The 18,546-nt window shown below is 33.8% G+C and overlaps 1 protein-coding gene across 6 annotated transcripts in view; it reads right to left on the minus strand.

Annotated features, from left to right (window-relative positions):
• The window catches only part of LOC118738752 (pericentrin), a 242,401-nt gene that overhangs the window by 39,313 nt on the left and 184,542 nt on the right, over positions 1 to 18,546 (minus strand). For 5 of the 6 annotated variants that reach the window (XM_036469700.1, XM_036469702.1, XM_036469699.1 and 2 more), the window contains 2 exons: positions 16,040 to 17,230; positions 15,542 to 15,709 (listed from right to left, as the gene is read on the minus strand). In XM_036469700.1, the coding sequence (XP_036325593.1) occupies positions 15,542 to 15,709; positions 16,040 to 17,230 (1,359 nt within the window). The remainder of the gene's footprint in view (positions 1 to 15,541; positions 15,710 to 16,039; positions 17,231 to 18,546) is intronic. The other variant, XM_036469701.1, reaches the window with a different exon arrangement.

The raw sequence follows: 18,546 nt of genomic DNA on the forward strand, positions 1-18,546 counted from the left end.
TTGCTACCAATATTATTATCGATTTTGCTATCAAAATTTCAATCGAATTTTTCATCGATTTTGTTATCGATATTTTTATCGTTTTTACTATCGATATTTTATTGGATGTTACTATCGATTTCGAAGACCTGGAAACACTGACCGCAATAGCAAAAAACAGTTGAGTTGTCTACAAGTTGAGTTGTCTCATAACAGGGGCCTAAGCAGTGTTGCCAGTTTAGCTGCTTTCCGGCTAGATTTAGCCGGTTGCAAAAGCAAACACCAAGAAAAAAATTCGGTTTAGCCGGCAGCCATTTTCTAAGCTGGGTTTCAAAAAAAAAAATAAAATAAAATAAAATGCCGTTTCCAGCAGATTTTGGAATTCGCCTTATTTTCGTAAAATTCAAATATATAAGTTTCCATTTTTACAAATTCAGCGAGCAAAAATCTATTAGAAATTGCTACTAGCCTTTTATTGAGAAAATGTTCATGTCGGACTGTGTTATATAAAATTTAAAGATTATAACACAAAAAGTCTTACAATACTGGGCCGATTTCAGGGGGAAATAAAATTTAAATATTGCAAGCCTGCGTTATTTTTGGTAAATAGAGGAGAAACTTCAAAGTAAAAGATGAAAAACAATGAACTCCGCTAAGCAAAAACGCGTGGTTGATGCATTTTTATACCCGAGCGCACTTGTGCACAAGGGTATATTAATTTTGTTCACATAACGGTTGTTTGTAACAGCCAAAACGAATCGAGATAGATATAGACAAATGTATACATAAATGATCAAGATGAAAAAAGAAATCGATTAAGCCATGTCTGTCTGTCCGTCCGTCTGTCCGTCTGTCCGTCTGTCCGTCCGTCCGTGTACACGATAACTCGAGCAAAAATTGATATCTCAACGAAATTTGGTATGTAGGTTTCCCTTAATCAATGGTAGGTTGGTATTGAAAATGGGCGAAATCGGACTTTAACCACGCCCACTTCCCATATAACGGTAATTTCCAGAAATACGAAAACTGCGATATTTTAGTAACTACTGAAGATAATTCACTCAAAATTGATGTTTGCAATAATTTTTAGACGAAATATAAGAATATTATAAATTTTTGGAAAATGGGCGTAGCCACGCCTACTTATGGTTACATGTGTATATCTTGGTAACCGCTGCACCAATTTCTTCCAAACTTGGCACAGTTGTTGACCTTCGCACAACATACCAATTTTGGAAAATGGGCGTGGCACCGCCCACTTATGATCACATATATGTATAGCGGTAACCGTTCTACTAATTTGTACCAAACTCGGTGTGGTTATTGTGCTTGCCACATATAAGCAAAACGTTGAAAATTATTGAAATCGGACTAAAATAACGGCCGCTTCTCATATAACGGTAAATTTCAGAAATGCTTGAAACTTCAATATTTCGAAATTGAAGGACGCTAATTTACTCAAAATTGATACACCCCGGCTTACCATCTAGCGGAAGGTTTCGGGAAGGTGAAAAAACATATATTTAATACTTGCGCCGGGTATTTAATGTTCGGCTCCGCCCGAACTTAGACTTTCTTACTTGTTATTAAAAAAATTTGATGAAAATCGTACTCCGCTTCCCGTATCGTCCCGTTGTTGCGATATTTTGTGACCCACGTTTCAAAACTCGTTCTTTCTGACATCAATACAACTAAAAACAGGGTAAAGCTTCTTTTGAAAAGGGAGCTCACCAGGATATTTGGCAATGCTTAAGAAATCGTGGTAGGCAGTGCGCGCTTCCACTCCGCAGGGCCTGAGTTCAAGCCCTGGTCGAAAGCAACATCGCAAAAAAAAGGTTTTTGAAGTGAAACTTCTTTAGCGGCGGTTGGTTGGTTGGGAGTAAATTAGCAAATTCAACGGAAATTGCACACGGAAATGGTGCAACGGAAATGGTGCAACGGAAATGGTTGGCACTGAAACAACTGCTTTAACAAAAATTTGCTAATAAAAGGTTAAAGAATAACACTTAGAAAAAGAACAATACAAGAATGAAAGTAAAGGTGACTACGAACATAGATAAAGAAAAGGATAAAGGCAAAGGTAAAAATAAAAACAAAAACAACAACAAAGATGTGTAAAGATAAAGACAAAAATGTCTTCATTAAAGTAAATTTAAACACTTTACTTATATATATAAGGGCAAAGGTGAAAGGAATATGTAGATGAAGAAAATGATAAACATAAAAGTAAAGACAAAGAGGAGGATGAGGATACCGATAAAAGTAAAAATAAAGATAGGGGAAGAAAGATTAAAATAAAGGTAATTAAAGAGGAGAGGATATGGAGAGGAACACAGAGACTCAATCTGGGAATTTTTTTGGCATTTTAGAGATTTTCGGAATTCTCGGGACTTATCGATAAAATAATCGATATTTTTATCGGTTTTGTTATAGATTATTTATCTTAATTTTTACCAATATAATAATCGATAACTTTATCGATTTTGTTATCGGTATTTATCGAAATTTTTATCGATTTTGTTATCAATTTTGTTATCGGTATTCATCGATTTTGTTATCAATTTTTATCGATTTTGTTATCAATTTTTATCGATTTTGTTATCGATATTTGTCGTTTTTGTTATCGATATTCATCGAACTTGTTCCGGATATTTTTATCGATTTTGTTATCAATATTTTTTATCGATTTTGTTATTGATATTTATTGGTTTTGTTATCGATATTTTTATCGATTTTGTTATCGATATTTTTATCGAATTTGTTATCGATATTTATCGATTTTGTTATGGATATTTTCATCGATTTAGGTAAAGATTTTGTTATGGACATTTTTTATCGATATTTTTATTGAGTTTCTAATAGATTTTGCTACCAATATTATTATCGATTTTGCTATCAAAATTTCAATCGAAGTTTTCATTGGTTTTGTTATCGATATTTTTATCGTTTTTACTATCGATATTTTATTGGATGTTACTATTGATTTTGTTATCGATAGAGTATAAAGATGAAAATTAAGATAAAGGATAACAGAATAACATAAATGTTATTAGAATGGGCACTATGGGAAATTTGAGCCTATTTTGTGGCCAAAAGTCAATTTCTTGACTTGCCTAAAATTAATTTTTTTTGTCTTATCTTACAGAGAATACTTCAGAGTAATAAACTGTATGCTCTGTTTTTCGATAAATTGACTTACGTTGATTTGGTAACCCTCAAACAGATAGTTTCGAAAATTTCTGTAAACGGCAAATGTGTAGCTTAATTTTGTGCCACTTTCAAATGCGTGTATCTCGTAATCTATTTGCTGCTTTTCAAAAGTGAAAAGTGGAAAGAAAGAGTGACGATTAGCAGAATATTTACCAATAAAAATTTGTATTATACTTTAACGGTTGTGCCAAAGAAATGTCCGCATTTAAGTGACTTTAAAGTGAAATTGTACAATTAAAAAAAATGTATTTAGTGTTTTAAAAAAATTTTTAAAAACGTTTAAAAAAACTCATCATAAATCGGTAGAACAGTCCCTGGTCTCTTATTTCCCCATAATCTTACACTGCTATTTTGTGCGGTATTAAAGAAATTATAATTTTTGTTAGGTAACTACTTGGTACAAAATCATGAGTTTTATGAAATAATTCACGGTGTTATAATTTAAAAGTTGGCAAAAACCTGGCAGATAACAAACAGAAAGTTTTAAACGTAAGGTCAGTGGAAGATTCGAGTCGATATTTAAAATAGTACGTACGAGGCATCTGTTTATTGGGTTGGGGTCCACTGAACCATGTGTGACCATTACGCTATTTATTGGAGGTGGGACCATTACGGGTTAATTTTTGCGCGGCAAAGCCACTACTTCTAGTCCTACTACTGGGCCAAGTTTTAAATTGATATCTCAACCTTTAGAATTTTGGCCACAAAATAGGGTCAAATTTCCCATAGTGCAAGGGTAGAGGTAGGGATCTAGATAGAAAAAAGACAAAAAATATAACCTTAAGAAAAAGCAGATGTATGTATGTATGTACGTGTATTGGTTATGAGATAGAATAGATATGCATGTAATTTAAGTTTCACTTCTCCAGTGTGGCCCCGGCGCACTTACTTTTTTTTTTTTTAAGGGTGGTCCATACTAATTTGCTTACTATCCGATCATTAGATCATGAATAAATTAACCGTACTAATAAATTTGTATATGATAATTGAAGTCGGTTGTGTTTTTGCTTAAAAAATACTTGTTTATATTTAAGCAGTGGCGGATTCAGTGGCGGATACAGGGCAGCGAAAAGTAAAATTTATGTTAAATACCTCGTATGCAGAAATTCGAAAACAAGTTCTGTTAAAAAGTTTTTTTGTTCATTTCAACCTTCAATTATAATATCTTTTTTAGATTTTCACAAGATTTATTATAAGTTATAATGTATAAGTAATCATGTATATCTTTTCGCCAACGCACAGAGGAGTATTTGCATAGTAAAACCAGTCAAATTTATTTGGTCTGTTTTTCTGATAAGTACTGAAAGAAAGCACGGAAGTTAATCATAATTAGGCATTTATATGAGAAAAAAAAGGCTAACTACATTTATTTTAGGTTAATTTTCGTGACATATTTATTCATCGAATACCATAGGTCCACAAAAAGCCTACTCCACAAAAATTCCAAAACGACATTCATATTTCTAGGGCATATTTAGATCGGCAAGTCCGGATATGCCCTCCGTTTTTTTCAGATTGGCTCTCATTTACGAATAATTGCGAATTGTGTAGAATTTTCAGTTTCTAAAATTTTGATGCTTTCTCAATTTAAATTAAATAAATAACTTAAAAATCAAAAAAAAAAAGAATGCGAAGAGTGTTATTGTCCAGTTTCATAGCCCTTCTAAAGATATTCCGAGATCACTAAAATTTGATTTTAATTCAGTAAATCTTGGTACTCAGCTCCGACGAAAGCATTTGTGTATCGAGCGCACTTTTCCTCATTCGTTTTCTTATATTATTAAGTTATTTTTACCGATGTAGAAAACAGTAGGTAGACACTACCGGTGCATCGAGTTTTTTCACCAGAACTTTGACAAATAGTATTCGATCAGACTAACAGATTGTTAATTATGCCAGCATCAACTCTCCCTATAACCAGCCGTTGAACATTTCTGCTTGGAATATCTTTTGAAGGATCTTAAACTTTGATTTTAAAAAGCGTAGAAAGCAGACGTAGACGGACAGTTTTATAACAGAGTTTTATAGCCAAGGATCTAAAATATATCCCTATAAAAGAATATTGCCCGACGAGACCAGACAAGCAAACAAAACGACTGTTATTTAATTGAAATTTTTGCTAAAAATAAATATCCCATAGGCCCCATTTCAAATAATTCAAAAGAATATAAATTATGGCACATGCTTTCTCTTTGTATATCTACTAGTTTTATTTTAGGATTAGTCCATAAAAAACATTATAACGAAAGAAATAAATGCAGCTATTGGAAGCGCAGAAAAAAAATTATCACAATAAAGGCTATGTTATATTTGACGTAGTCAAAAATCCTGCCAACTGATGGATCGGTTACATAGCTTGAGAAATAATATGTTTAAAGAGAATTTTATCAAAGTTGATAACTCCGGTTGACCGGTTTTATTATACAAATACTCCTGTGTGCAACGTGAAGCTCTTGGTAACTTCAAGATAGTAACGTTACTTCAGAAATAAACTTTTCAATCCTTCCCCGGTTAGAAACATGGCTGCGTTGTACCAGGCTGACAGAAAATTGTTTGGTATGAAGTTTTATAGCTCAGTCAGTTTCAGTACAAAAAGTGAACGTTTGAAGTACCTCAAATTTCGCGCTGCTTTTTGAGATTTTTTTTGGTGGGAGGCGTTTCGCATTTCCATTCACACAAAATACTTATTTATGTTCAAAATACTCGTATTTTTATATCGAAAAATGCACAACTTCGAACTTGAACCTTATTATACTGGAATTAAATTGGCTTTAAAAATGCATGCCCAAAACATTTCTAAAAAATCTGATTACAAAATTTTAAATTTTGATAGCAAATTTTTTAAATTGGTGGAATTTTCGCGAATTTCGCATTTTCAGCACGATTTTTTTATGAATTACGAATGAGCGGCAAATTACGATAATGTGAACATGCTTTATAAAATACTTTTTCTGTTCAAAATTTTAAAATTGTTTAAATGGAAACCCCGAAAATGACGCTGTTTGACAAAATTATGTTACATTTTAACCGACTTCCAAAAAAGGAGAAGGTTATCAATTCGTCGGAATATTATAATTTTTTTTTTGGTATGTATTACCGCATTACTTTGGACCACGTAAACCGATTTCGATAATTCTATCTACTTCTATAGGAAAGGTAGTGTCTCACAGGTGGTCCCATACTAATTTGGTTTAGATCCGATCATTGAATCATGAAAAAATTAACGGCACTCGTAAATTTTCATATAAGAATTGAAGGTAGTTGTGTTTTTTGCTTAAAAATTACTTGTTTCTTTGTGTAGTTAATTTAACCTTATTTGACAAGTTGCCAGTTCCGGCAACACTGGGCCTAAGCTTAATCGTATTGATTATTGAGACTCATTCATTTTGATTATTAATCGTGATTAACTTGTTAATCGTTAATCAAATTAACATTTTCCAACACTGCTTTTCATGAGTGCCATGAAAGTCGATTCGGTGTGAGATATATTCAACATTCCCTAAACTGTTTATAAATATCTTAAGTATTTAATAATACAAACAATGGACTGTTATATGTATACACGCTGTCAAGTTTAAATAGGGGGAAATCAGCTGCACTTGATAGCAGTAGGTTGAATAAAGAAAATGAGTTAGCAACACGAGTTTACGGGGTGTGCATAGCTCAGTGGTTAACGCTTCTGACTTTGTACATCGATGACGCGGGTTCGATCCCTGCTGAAGTCTAGAAAAAAGAATCGGATGAGGAGATGTGGTGATCTCCGAAATAGCTGCAATAACTTCTACCGCTTAGACTTTGCTGCTTTTTCCATTTTTCCTAATAAAATAATCGTGGCACAAAGCTCAATATAAATATTAAAATTAAATGTTAATAAGCCACACAGAGAAAATGATACAGGTAAAACGCAAGTTTTTAAAAGAAATTGTAAAATAAAATTTTTTCTATAATTTTACTTCATACAAAATAAAAAATACAGTATTTGTACTTACGACTTTAAAAGGAAACATTCGCAAAACAAAAACGATCGTTATAACATATTCACCTTTTTTTACTGAGGAGAACAAACGACGTATTTTAAAAACTAAAATGAAACATTTTAGAATATTGTCCCAACAAGTTGTAGTGCGACACAAGTTTCAACAAGCAAAATAAAGCCAGACATTTTTAAAATAAAAACGTTAATTTATTTAATATTTAAAACTAAAATGTTTTGCATTAAAATTTAAAAAGCTACCTGGCTATAATGAAAAACTTTCATATGTTTGCATCACTTGTCGGAAAAATTGTGTTCAGATAAATAAGTTACTTCAATCTTCAGAAAAGGCGATGAAGTATATACAAATAATACTTCCATTCTAACCCCTAAATACATATAAGGGACATTGGTGGACTTCTTTGACCGAAAAAAGCTTTGGTAAGAGTAACTTACAAAAACAAATTCTTATGGGTTATTAAATAATAATTTAAAACTTTTTTAATTTAAATTACAGGATTTGATCAGCGTGAAGGAAAATTAGCAGGCCCAGCTTGGAAGTAAGGCAGGAACATCTGTATGTATGTATTTATGTACATATGTATATAGTAATATGTAAAATCTGTATTTCATTTATTAAATGTTGTAACTTATTTATAAGTATATATACATATATCAATATATTTTTGGCAATTTGTGTACCAAACGACTTGTGATTTAATAAAAATTAAATTTGAATATCATATTTGAAAACGCATATTTTTAAAATGAAGAAAAAACATTTTAGGATTTAATTTTAAAAAATTTTAAATTTAAATTTAAATAAATATTGTAGGTGCAAAAACTGGGTCAAAACGTTTTTAAAAGTAAAACGTTCCATACAAATTTGAAAACGAAAATTTCTCTGTGCACAATAACGTTGACAAAAATCAAGTTACTTATGAAGAAAATCGATGGGTAAATACGAAATAACGAGTGGTCAAATGAAAATCCGCAAAGATTTTTTGTATGAAATACGAGCAGTAAAGCGTGTTACTCGGGTGTACGGGGCGTATGAGTAACTTTCTTTCCTGTTCATTTTTTATACAAAAAATCTTTGCGCATATTCATTTGATCACTCATTATTTCGTATTTATCCATCGATTTTCTTCATCAGTAACTTGATTTTCTTTGTAAAAGAACAGGCTAGTTCAAATGCAAAAATTTGGCACAAAACCTGTTATTTTTTTAATTTTTCTTCAGTTAAAGTTTGATTTTTTTTTTCTTTTTTCATTAAAAAATAAAAAAAGCTGGAATGATTAGTTAATTTGCCTGAAACTACATATCCTGTGGTCATACCAATAACCGCCTAAGTCGACTTAAGAAAGAATTGAGTTATATATACTATCGGTTTCTGCAACTACTATTCTATATTTATGTGAAACTCCCATCTCGTTAGCTAAGCTATTAAAAAAGATGAAAATATTTTGGTTTCCCCATAAGGTTAACATTACAATCCAAATCTTTAAAGCGGTTTTTCTCGAATTCAGGTTTTTCGATTTAGGCGATTATTGCTTATGACTAAGATATAAGCCCTATCGAAAAGTGATGTCTATATGTCTATTCATTTGCCGTATTTTTAAATTGGTTCGTATGATATACGTGATTAAAAGGAACCAATTTTTGCTTTAAGCTGAATAACGGTAAATTGCAAATATGTCAAAAACGTATCCATAGAAAAAAAATTAACCCGAATTACGGGATCACCGAGCAATTCTACATAGAAATTGGATAGTGGTGTCTGGAGAACAAAACCAAATTAAAATCTGTGATCCAGTCTTATTTGGTCTCGAAAACGTCAAATATTTTTAATTTCTTCTCACAAAAATTACAAATTGTTAAAATCTATTTGCATGTGAAACCTTTTTCCATACAAAACAAGCGATTGAATAGCAGCTTTGGAACGTTCGCCCAAGTCAGCAGCACAACCGCCGATTACTGTGTCTTGCAAAGGATGGATCAATGCTCCGAAAGGCAAACAAATTTACTAAGAAAGAAAGTTGCAACAATTTTTATTTTTTCCAATCTCAGTTTTTTATCTTTTATTTTTTTTTGTATTTTACATAGCACACTTTGATTTAGAAGTAAAAAATCAGTACAGTTTTTGACATTTTCGATACCAGAAGCAACAACAGAATACACGCAAATGTTATTTTTGCTCTAATGCTATTACCTGTTTAATATGCCTTGGTAGTACCTCAAAAGAGAGCCGCACTAAGTTGTCAATCACACCTTACTTAATACACCTTGGTTGTATGTGCTTAAGGAATCACCGCATACCATGGCATATCAAATAGGTAGTAGCATTAGAGCAAAAGCAACATTTGTCTGTATTTTGTTGTTGCTTCTGGTATCGAAAGAGTCAACAACTGTTCTGATTTTTTCTTCTATATGAAAGCGTGCCTTGTGAAATACAAAAAAAAAATAAAAAATAAAAAATTTTAATTGAAAAAAAAAGAAAATTGGTGCAACTTTCTTTCTTAGTAAATTGGTTTGCTTCTCGAATCATCGATCCATCCTGTGCAAGGCATGGATAACTAGATATGAAACTCTTTTTCTCGTGAGAGCGCTGTCAAAGTGTGTACTTTTTATAACATTCTCCAGTAGAGCCACTGTGACGAAAACATGTATGGGCATTTATAGAGAAATTTATGGAGAAACTTTTGATTAAACACAACGAACAAAAGTTGCAATATTTTTCATATCTATTTTATATTTCAGTGTTTATATTGCCAGTAAAATCGCGTTTAGTTACAAATACTGTTTTATAGTAATATTAAAAAATGCGGGAAGAAGTAATCCACTGAATTCAATGTGATGCATTTTTCACACATCTTGTGGTAGCTCGCCACTTCGCATGTCAGCTGTTTATCTGCCCAGGGATTGGCAATGCTGCCAAGTACGAAAACGAGTTCCTGGGCGCGATCTCAGAAAAAATTTGAGAGTTTCATATCTAGTTATCCATGGTGCAAGGCTCAGTAATCAGCGGTTGTGCTGCTGAGTCGGGCGAGCGCTTGTTTTGTATGGAAAAAGGTTTCACATGCAAACAGATTTAAACAATTAAGAATTTTTGTGAGAAATAATTTAAAATAGTTGAAATTTTCGAGACCAAATAATTTGAAAAAAAAAACAAGTAATTTTTAGCAAAAAAAACCGACTTCAACTCTCATATAAAAAAATATATATATATATATCTCATGATCCACTGATCGGATCTTAACCAGATTAGTATGGGACCACCTCTGAGACACTACCTTTCCGATGCAAAAAGAATTATCGAAATCGGTTGATGTGGTCCAAAGTTATGCGGTAACATACATAAAAATAAAAAAAAGATTCCGACGAACTGATAACCTCCTCCTTTTTTGGAAGTCGGTTAAAAATAAAATCAGCTGCTATGCTGATACTAGGTTCTTTCCCGTACGCAACGCGGGATCCCGCGGGTGCCCAAAACTGCCAAGAAATCATTCCGGTACTAAACGAAATGAGTATTAGACAGCGAAAATTGGAACGCATTGGATCGTAAGTGTCTGCTTCTTCCTGCCCGAAACAGCCCGGACTTTTTTACCGGGTAAAAACGGATAAAGTGTCAAAGTGCATATCAGCTGTTTTGTATTTAGATGTTGCCTGCATTTACTTGGTGCTTTTAAGGAATAGTGAATGGCCTGTTGATGTATTTTCAATCTTTTTATACTTAAAATCAAATTTGTGAAACCAAAATTCAATTTCCAAGTGTTTGCATTTAAGTGACTCAGATGTTTCTCAAATTCTGGGCACGAAAGTTAAAACTTGACTTTTATTTTTTCAGTCAAATATAAAAGTTAAAATCTGACTTTAATTTTTTCGGTAAAAAATAAAGGTTAAAAATTTATTTTTATTTTTTCGGGCAGTTATAAAAGTTAAATCTGACTTTTATTGTTTCATTCAACATAGCAGTTTACATATTCACAATACAATAGTAGTAGTAGTTCACCAACTTGAGCAAGTAGCCTGGCACTCTAGCAAAAGAGCAGATGAGCTCAAGCAACGACTGTTGACAACTGGCATTGCTTGAGCTAATCTGCTCTTTTGCTCACTTGCTCAATTTGGTGAATACCACTAATATGTTTTAATAAAAAATGCACATCCTTTCAACTGCAGTTTTCTATCTTCTGCAAATATATTGAGTTTCTTCAATTTAAGCTTTAAATTATTCACCTCTTTACAGGAATGATTCGGAATTCATTTTAACAATTAATATCGCTGCCAAGTTCTTCTCCGGCAAATTGTATCGCAAATCGCTAAGAATATGCTTAGTGCTGAGATCGCGTGTTCTACACTGACTTGTGTCGCTGGTACTTGATGTATAATACATGCCAGATATCTTAGTCGGGGATATATACATTTTTTACTCTCCCAGTAATCCCTAACGTCCGTATCAACTTCAATGCGCTTCTCCTTATAGGTGCCTATTTCCGTAAATGCTTTTCGAACGTAATCTTCGGAAAAAGTAAAAGTCAAGTTTACACTTTTATATTTGACTGAAACAATAAAAGTCAAATTTTAACTTTTATTTTTGACCGAAAAAACAAAAGTCATATTTTAACTTTTATATTTGACCGAAAAAACAAAAGTCAAGTGTTAACTTTTATTTTTGACCGAAAAAATAAAAGTTAACATATTGGTGAAAAAATAACGATTCTTTGTTCACTTTTTTGATAAAAAGCATAACCGTTACGGCCCCTGCCATAAACAGTTATTATTTTCTAACCCGAATGACCGTGATTGGAATCGAGGGATACATACAGTGACCAAAATATAAATTAGGACTCAACATTTTAGCAAGGTTTGGCTATTTGTCTTTAGGCATTTAATGTTTATTATTTTTTATGAAAGAAAAGCTCTTTTCCTAACGAAAGCCATATAAAATCAAATTTCAGACTTTATGCAAGAAACTATAAAAATTAATTCTGCAATATTTCACCAAAATTGTAAACTTTTTAGTTAAAATCTTAAAAAGAAAATTGGTTGCAGTTTTGTAGGTCATTAAAATTTAGTATAATAAAGTGCATGTGGAAACTGTTGCCCATTTGCTTCCCTTTTAAAAAGTTGTCGAACATACTTTGTATGAAAACAATTTTAATACCGTCTACAAAAAAAAAAATACCAAAAATTAACGGCAAGTCCTACCGACTTTGCACTTTATGACACTAAATTTAACGAATCTTTTTAAACAAATTTTGCGCGGTAAAAATCTCGAGAAAAATATCCTACAAATTTGAGATGTTACTATAAGGATGCTGTTTCAGGATATAGATGAATGCGTCAGGTACGAAAATAACGTTTTTTTTTTTTTTAATAAAAATGGAGGGTTCAGGGACTTTAAACCTATTTTTATGTTGTACTCAACGCTGCCTACAACCTACAATAAGTTTTGTTTCGGGTGCTTTCCCTGATTTTATACATTTTTTCTAGCACTGTGTAGGGCGCTGGAGCTTAATATCTCTACAGTATTTGCAGTGCGATTTCATTTGAATTCATAACATGTATTACCGACATAAATATTTTTACCGATAGAGGTCGCTGAGGTCGAGTCAGGACTAGTTCGCACATTTAGAAATAAAAGAGACTGATGCGTTGTATTTTGACGTTTTGGAATGCACCCACGATTAGTTTTGAAAAAAAAAATTAATCTAGTGGGACTCCATGGTTGAGAGAAGAGAAATTAACGCAGATATGGATACAGCATCCCTGGAAAACCACCCTAAAGTGTTTGGCATGCATTCAGTGTCAAGTAAAAATGAAAGCTTTTGGCGACATAGTCCAATCACCAAATATCTTTTAAGTTCATTACGGGCTAAACTCAATTATTATCGATTACAATTTCAATCTACAACAAACAGACCTGTGGCTATCCGCCATGAAACCTGTGATTAGTTTAAATGAATTTATAAACAAGAACCAATTAAAACCTGTAGTTTTAACGAAATCGTTTCATTTATATGGTCGCTTAAAGTACAAAACCGCGTATCGTCATTCTGCAAAACCGTGTAACTGACATTGGCTGCCAAAAATTGGATTTGCTCACACAAGCTCTTGGCTCAATCCTTATCCATTCGTCCTGAAATATACTAGCCAGAAATGCGATTGTTTTATAAAAAAAAAGTACCATTTTGAAATATGAGTGTTTTTACTCGTTAGAAAATAATTTATACAACTTCACCTACGCGGTTTTGCATTTTGTTGATACGCGGTTTTGCACTTTAAACGACGATATGTACATATCAGGGCCGTTAACCGGTTTTGAACCGGAAAACCACTTTTTTCTATTAATTAACTGAACCATTAACCGAACCGAAATTTTCCACAAATGTTTGATCCCAACCGAAAATAGAACCACTTTCTATAAGGGTTTAAAGGTTCGTTTCAACCAATTTTCAGTAGATAAATGTACCCATTTTTTTCTTTTTGTTAAACATGGTAATACCTTCCATGGTTGTGTACCATGTGACAATATAAAATGTAAAGGCAACCCATCCCATTTGACAGACACTTGACCCTTAACCTTGCACGTTGTTGCACTTGACACTTAAACTTGCGCGTTATTTTTTTGTTTTCCGAACCGTTGAACCGAACCGAAACCCCGGTTCAAAGATCAAAAAAAACCGCTTTGACGAACCGATCCAATAGTGCAAAAACAGTTCGAACCGTTCACGTCCCTGGTACATACCACACAGCATCTTAAAAAGGGGCATAACTAAACAAAAATTGGTAGTTTTGCATAAATCAATTCATTGAACTAACCTCCAATTAATTGAATTTTTTTTTCTTCATGATTACTATTTTCTGATCTCATTTTTGAAATGTGCCTCTTTTGAAGATGGTGAACGTATATATATATACAGATTTTGCCGTAAATAAAAATTTCCCAGGCTCATTCACAATAGTTAACCCGGTCTCTTATGACTTAACCTCGTTTGTGTTGTTGATCGCTTTTCGTTAACCTATCTAATGTTATTTTAACACTCGGTTACAATATCGACACCTGAGTAGAAGATCGACCTATCTCGGCAACCAGTTCGAAAACGCCCTATCCCCGAAAGCTTTACCCTATTTCAAAACTTTACTGAAAAACACTCTATCTCAGAATTTGGTTGAGGAACGCCTTATCTCAGAATTCGGTTCAAAAATGCCCTATCTCAAATATAATACAAAATATATTGAAAATGTGCTAGGATAGAGCGTTTTAGAATCGGCAGCTGAATTCTAAGATACGGCGTTTTTTAATCAAATTCTGAGATAGAGCGTTCTTCAACCAAATTCTGAAATAGGGTGTTCTCGAAAATTTTTCTGAGATAGGTCATTTTCGATTGGCTGCCGAGATAGGTCGATCTCCCACTCAGGTGTCGATATATAGATTGACCGATAAAAAATATTACTTCATAATTCTTTATAAGTCCTTTTTCTAAAACCATTATACACTTATATTCAAATGATTCTAAATGATGGAGCTTCATCAAATATATTTCGTAGCTTCTTAACTATAATAAATTCAAAAGTACCGTTCCAGAAAATTTAAAAATGTAGATAACTAAGTGGAATACAGAAAATAAAGGTGCAGCATACATATTTTCATCTTTACATTGTGTAAAGTCCATATCTTCATTTACTATTTAGACAAATACTTGCAAATGATAGTATTTAGTTAATTTATTAACAAACATTATTAGTAAAAGCAACAATCAGAATTGTACACAGAAAATGTTAAAATAAGTAGTTAACGCAAATTAAGCAAATTCGTTAAAAACAATATATATAAACAAGTGTTAAACCCATGTTTTTTATAAAATAAATTCATAGTCCCATTCATAGTACTAAAAATAGAGGATTGAAATGAAATATTAGTAATGTAGTATATTTGACACTGTCGAAAAAAAGGTCAACTCAAAACAGATTTTCGAATAAGTTACAAGAAACATTAAGGCTGTTTTCAAAAATGCATCAATAAAAACGCATCAGTCTCTTTTATTTCTAAATGACAAAAGATGCTCTTATCCAATTCGCGCAACTAAACAGCAAATTGGCATTTCTTTATGATTGGGGAATTAAGAATTTACTGTGATTTATGATTTAGAAAAAAGGATACTGATGCTTTGTATTGATGAGTTTTGTAAAACAGCTTAACTTAGTCATAAGTATTGAAAAGAAAAATCACATATGTACGTATGTAGTAATAGTCAGTTTTTATCCAATAGCAGGAACCGAAAGAAACTTTAAACAGAAAGAAAACGAAGCACACAAACCACCATATCAGCAAACGCAAAAGAACATAGCGTCAGAATACTTGCATATTCCACTCACCTCCTTGGAGGCATTTTCAAATGTACTGCGCTCCTTCTCTTTATCGCGTAGCTGCACTTTTAGGCACTCGATCTCACGCTGAAACTCATCACGCTCCTGTTCCCGTTCGGCAGCTTGCTCTTCGAGGAAGTGACGTGTGGCTTTTAATTGTTTATCCGCCGCGTCAATCTGCATAGTGTGCATTAGGGAGCAATCAAATGTATAAATATTTATTCAATCGCACATTTTTGTAATCATAATATTAAATGCATACATATTTATTTAAGTTTTACAATTTACTTAAATTCACATAACATGCATTCGCTTGTTGATGTAAGTATAGCATGCGCCCACAAACATACGATCACAAACATAGTTTTATTACATCGTTAAAATTTCATAATAAATTTTCTTTAAAAAGGCTACCACTTGATATTCACTCACACAAAACGGTGGAATAATAATTACTGCATGATTGAAATTGTAGTCTTCATTTCAACAAAACCTTCTTCTACTCACCTGCGATTGCAGATCCTCACGATCCTTTTTTCCGCATTCGACCACCTTCTCGCCTTCGCGACAAAAATCCTCAATCATTTGCAGCAGCACCACGGTAGCATCATTACTGGGCTGCTGTTGCGGCGGCGAAGACAGTATATTGCGTGCCTTCTCCTGCAACTGTGTGAAGCTTGTTGATGATTTATCAGAACCGGAAGCTCGCTGGGGGCTCCTAAGCGACCCGTGACCATAGCCCTCCGCATAGTCGGTGTGATTGAGCGAATTTAATTGAGACAATTGATCACGCATCGCCTGTAGCTCCTGTCCTAATTCCGCATTCCTCTTGATTGTGTGTTCCAGCTCTTCCTGCAGCTTGACGCGATCATTTTCCGATTTTACTAGACGATTCTTCAATTCATGCACCTGAAAATTTAGTTCGGAGGCATTACCGCCAGGTGTGGAGAAGAGATCATCATTATTATTCGAACGCTCAGCACGTAACTGGTTCAAATCAGGTGGCAATGAGTTGAGTAGATGTCCCTGCTGCTGTTTAATATGCTCTCTGTATGTTGGTAAATGTTGTTCATTCAGCGAGAAAGTACGCAAAAAGCGGTGTATGTTTTCCCCCATTGCTGGTGACTTATCACCGACGCTATCTTCCTCACAGCAGCTATCTATTTTCTCCAGACCGCTGGACAAGCTGGATAATCGACGCCTTTGACGTTTATGCAGCTCTTCCGATAAATGCAACAGACATAATGCCTCGGAATTTAAACGCTCTAGACATTCATGCAAATCGAACTCTTCGACTAAATCGCCACTTCTGTTGCTAACGAAATCCACCAGACTAGGATCTTCCACTACCTCCAACAAATTGTGCACATCTGGTATGAAGCATGACTGCTTGTTTGAGCTCAGTGAAGCATTCAAGAAGGAAATATTCATATCCACCTCAGGTGTTTGCTCATCCAAGGTACGATTGTGTGCCACCAGACGCTGCACCTCTTGCATTAATGTGCTATTTATGTCATCCTCACAATTGACAACGCATTTAGCAAGTTCTGCCAAGACGCTCCGGAAGGTCCTGCAGAGTTCTCGTAAATTGTCGCGATCGCTAATTATCTGTTCGAAATCGCGCGCTGAATCGAAAGTTGAATGGCGTTTATTCTTGCGATTCAGCTGCTTTTCATATTCCATTTTTAGGCGGGACATCTGTGGAAAAAAACAAATTTAAAGGGTTGAGAGCAAGGGAATACATATCAAGGATATTAAGAATCATGATTTAATACTAATAGTACGGGGGATATTTTTTGAGTCTTAAGGCATAAACAGACGGCTGCGTTGATCCGGATCAACTCGGGAATTAACTGCAGTTGATCCGGCTCAAGTCCGAGTTAATCCGGATTAACGCTGCCGTCTGTTTAAGCTTTAAGCCTATTTGTAGGGCCGCGCGGGTAGGGTAGTCGATTAGAATAGTAAAAAAAAATCGATGTTCAGAACACATGAGCGCGTCAGATTAAATTATGGTGAGTTAATTACATCGAGCCCTAACCGCCAAAAGGGCGTAAACGACAACCTGTTCGATTTTCTGTTTTTGACGCATATCGATTACCTACCACCATACGCAACAGCTGTCAAAATTTCGAAGTCCTACGAATTACCATTACAAAGTTATAGCGAAATCAATTTTGGCTTAAGTGCTTAATTGTACCCTCTTTACATTTTTTTGTGCCCGCAGTGTCGGTTAAGCCTTTTTCTCCGTGAACAATTTTTCATTGCAGAGGGGAATTGTTACATTTTCTGTAAACGTTTAAAAGTGCCTCTATTTTAAAAGCTTTTATTTCACTTGCTCTGTATGTTTTTTTTATATATACAAGGAGAAGACATCGAAAGCCTAACCACCGTAGAGTGGAACTTCAATCCGAACTAAAACTCCTTGCCTTGCTCTCTATGTATGTATGTATGTATGTATTAGGGGTGTTGCGAATGTGGAATTTTAGACATCCGCAGATGAGAATGCGGACGCGAATATCTAACAGCTAACATCCGCGGACGCGGATGCGAATGCGGATGCCAAGTATTTTTAAGAAACAATCAGCATAATGGCGAGATCGTTGTTTAAACAGCTTACAAGCCAAATCAGATGTGGCAGGTTTTTCTAAAGCTTTTTAAAAAGAATTTTTCATTCTCATTCCTTTGGCTGTTTCAGAATTTGGGGAATCTGTAATTTAATCAGCGTTTTTCGATTTTAGTTTTTATAATTCATTTTTAATACTTTCTTCTGATGCTTTCCATTTCCAGACAACCGGTCAGGTACGAGCATGATTTTTAATTTCGACCAAACTCAATAAGTACATTGTTTGTTGGTCCAAATAATGAGACGCGTATTTTTTCTTTTGGCTCGGAAAAATTTTTCGGCCGAATTAAACGCGATTTAGTTTTCAGGCAAAAATCGATTATTCGAATTGACAGCGAGAATTTTTTTTTTAAATGCCCATAACTTTGTCAAAATTTAATAGATTCCAACA

This window comes from Rhagoletis pomonella, unplaced genomic scaffold (assembly GCF_013731165.1).
Source record: "Rhagoletis pomonella isolate Grant_MI unplaced genomic scaffold, Rhpom_1.0 Rhpom_scaffold_00005, whole genome shotgun sequence".
Lineage (NCBI taxonomy): Eukaryota > Metazoa > Arthropoda > Insecta > Diptera > Tephritidae > Rhagoletis > Rhagoletis pomonella.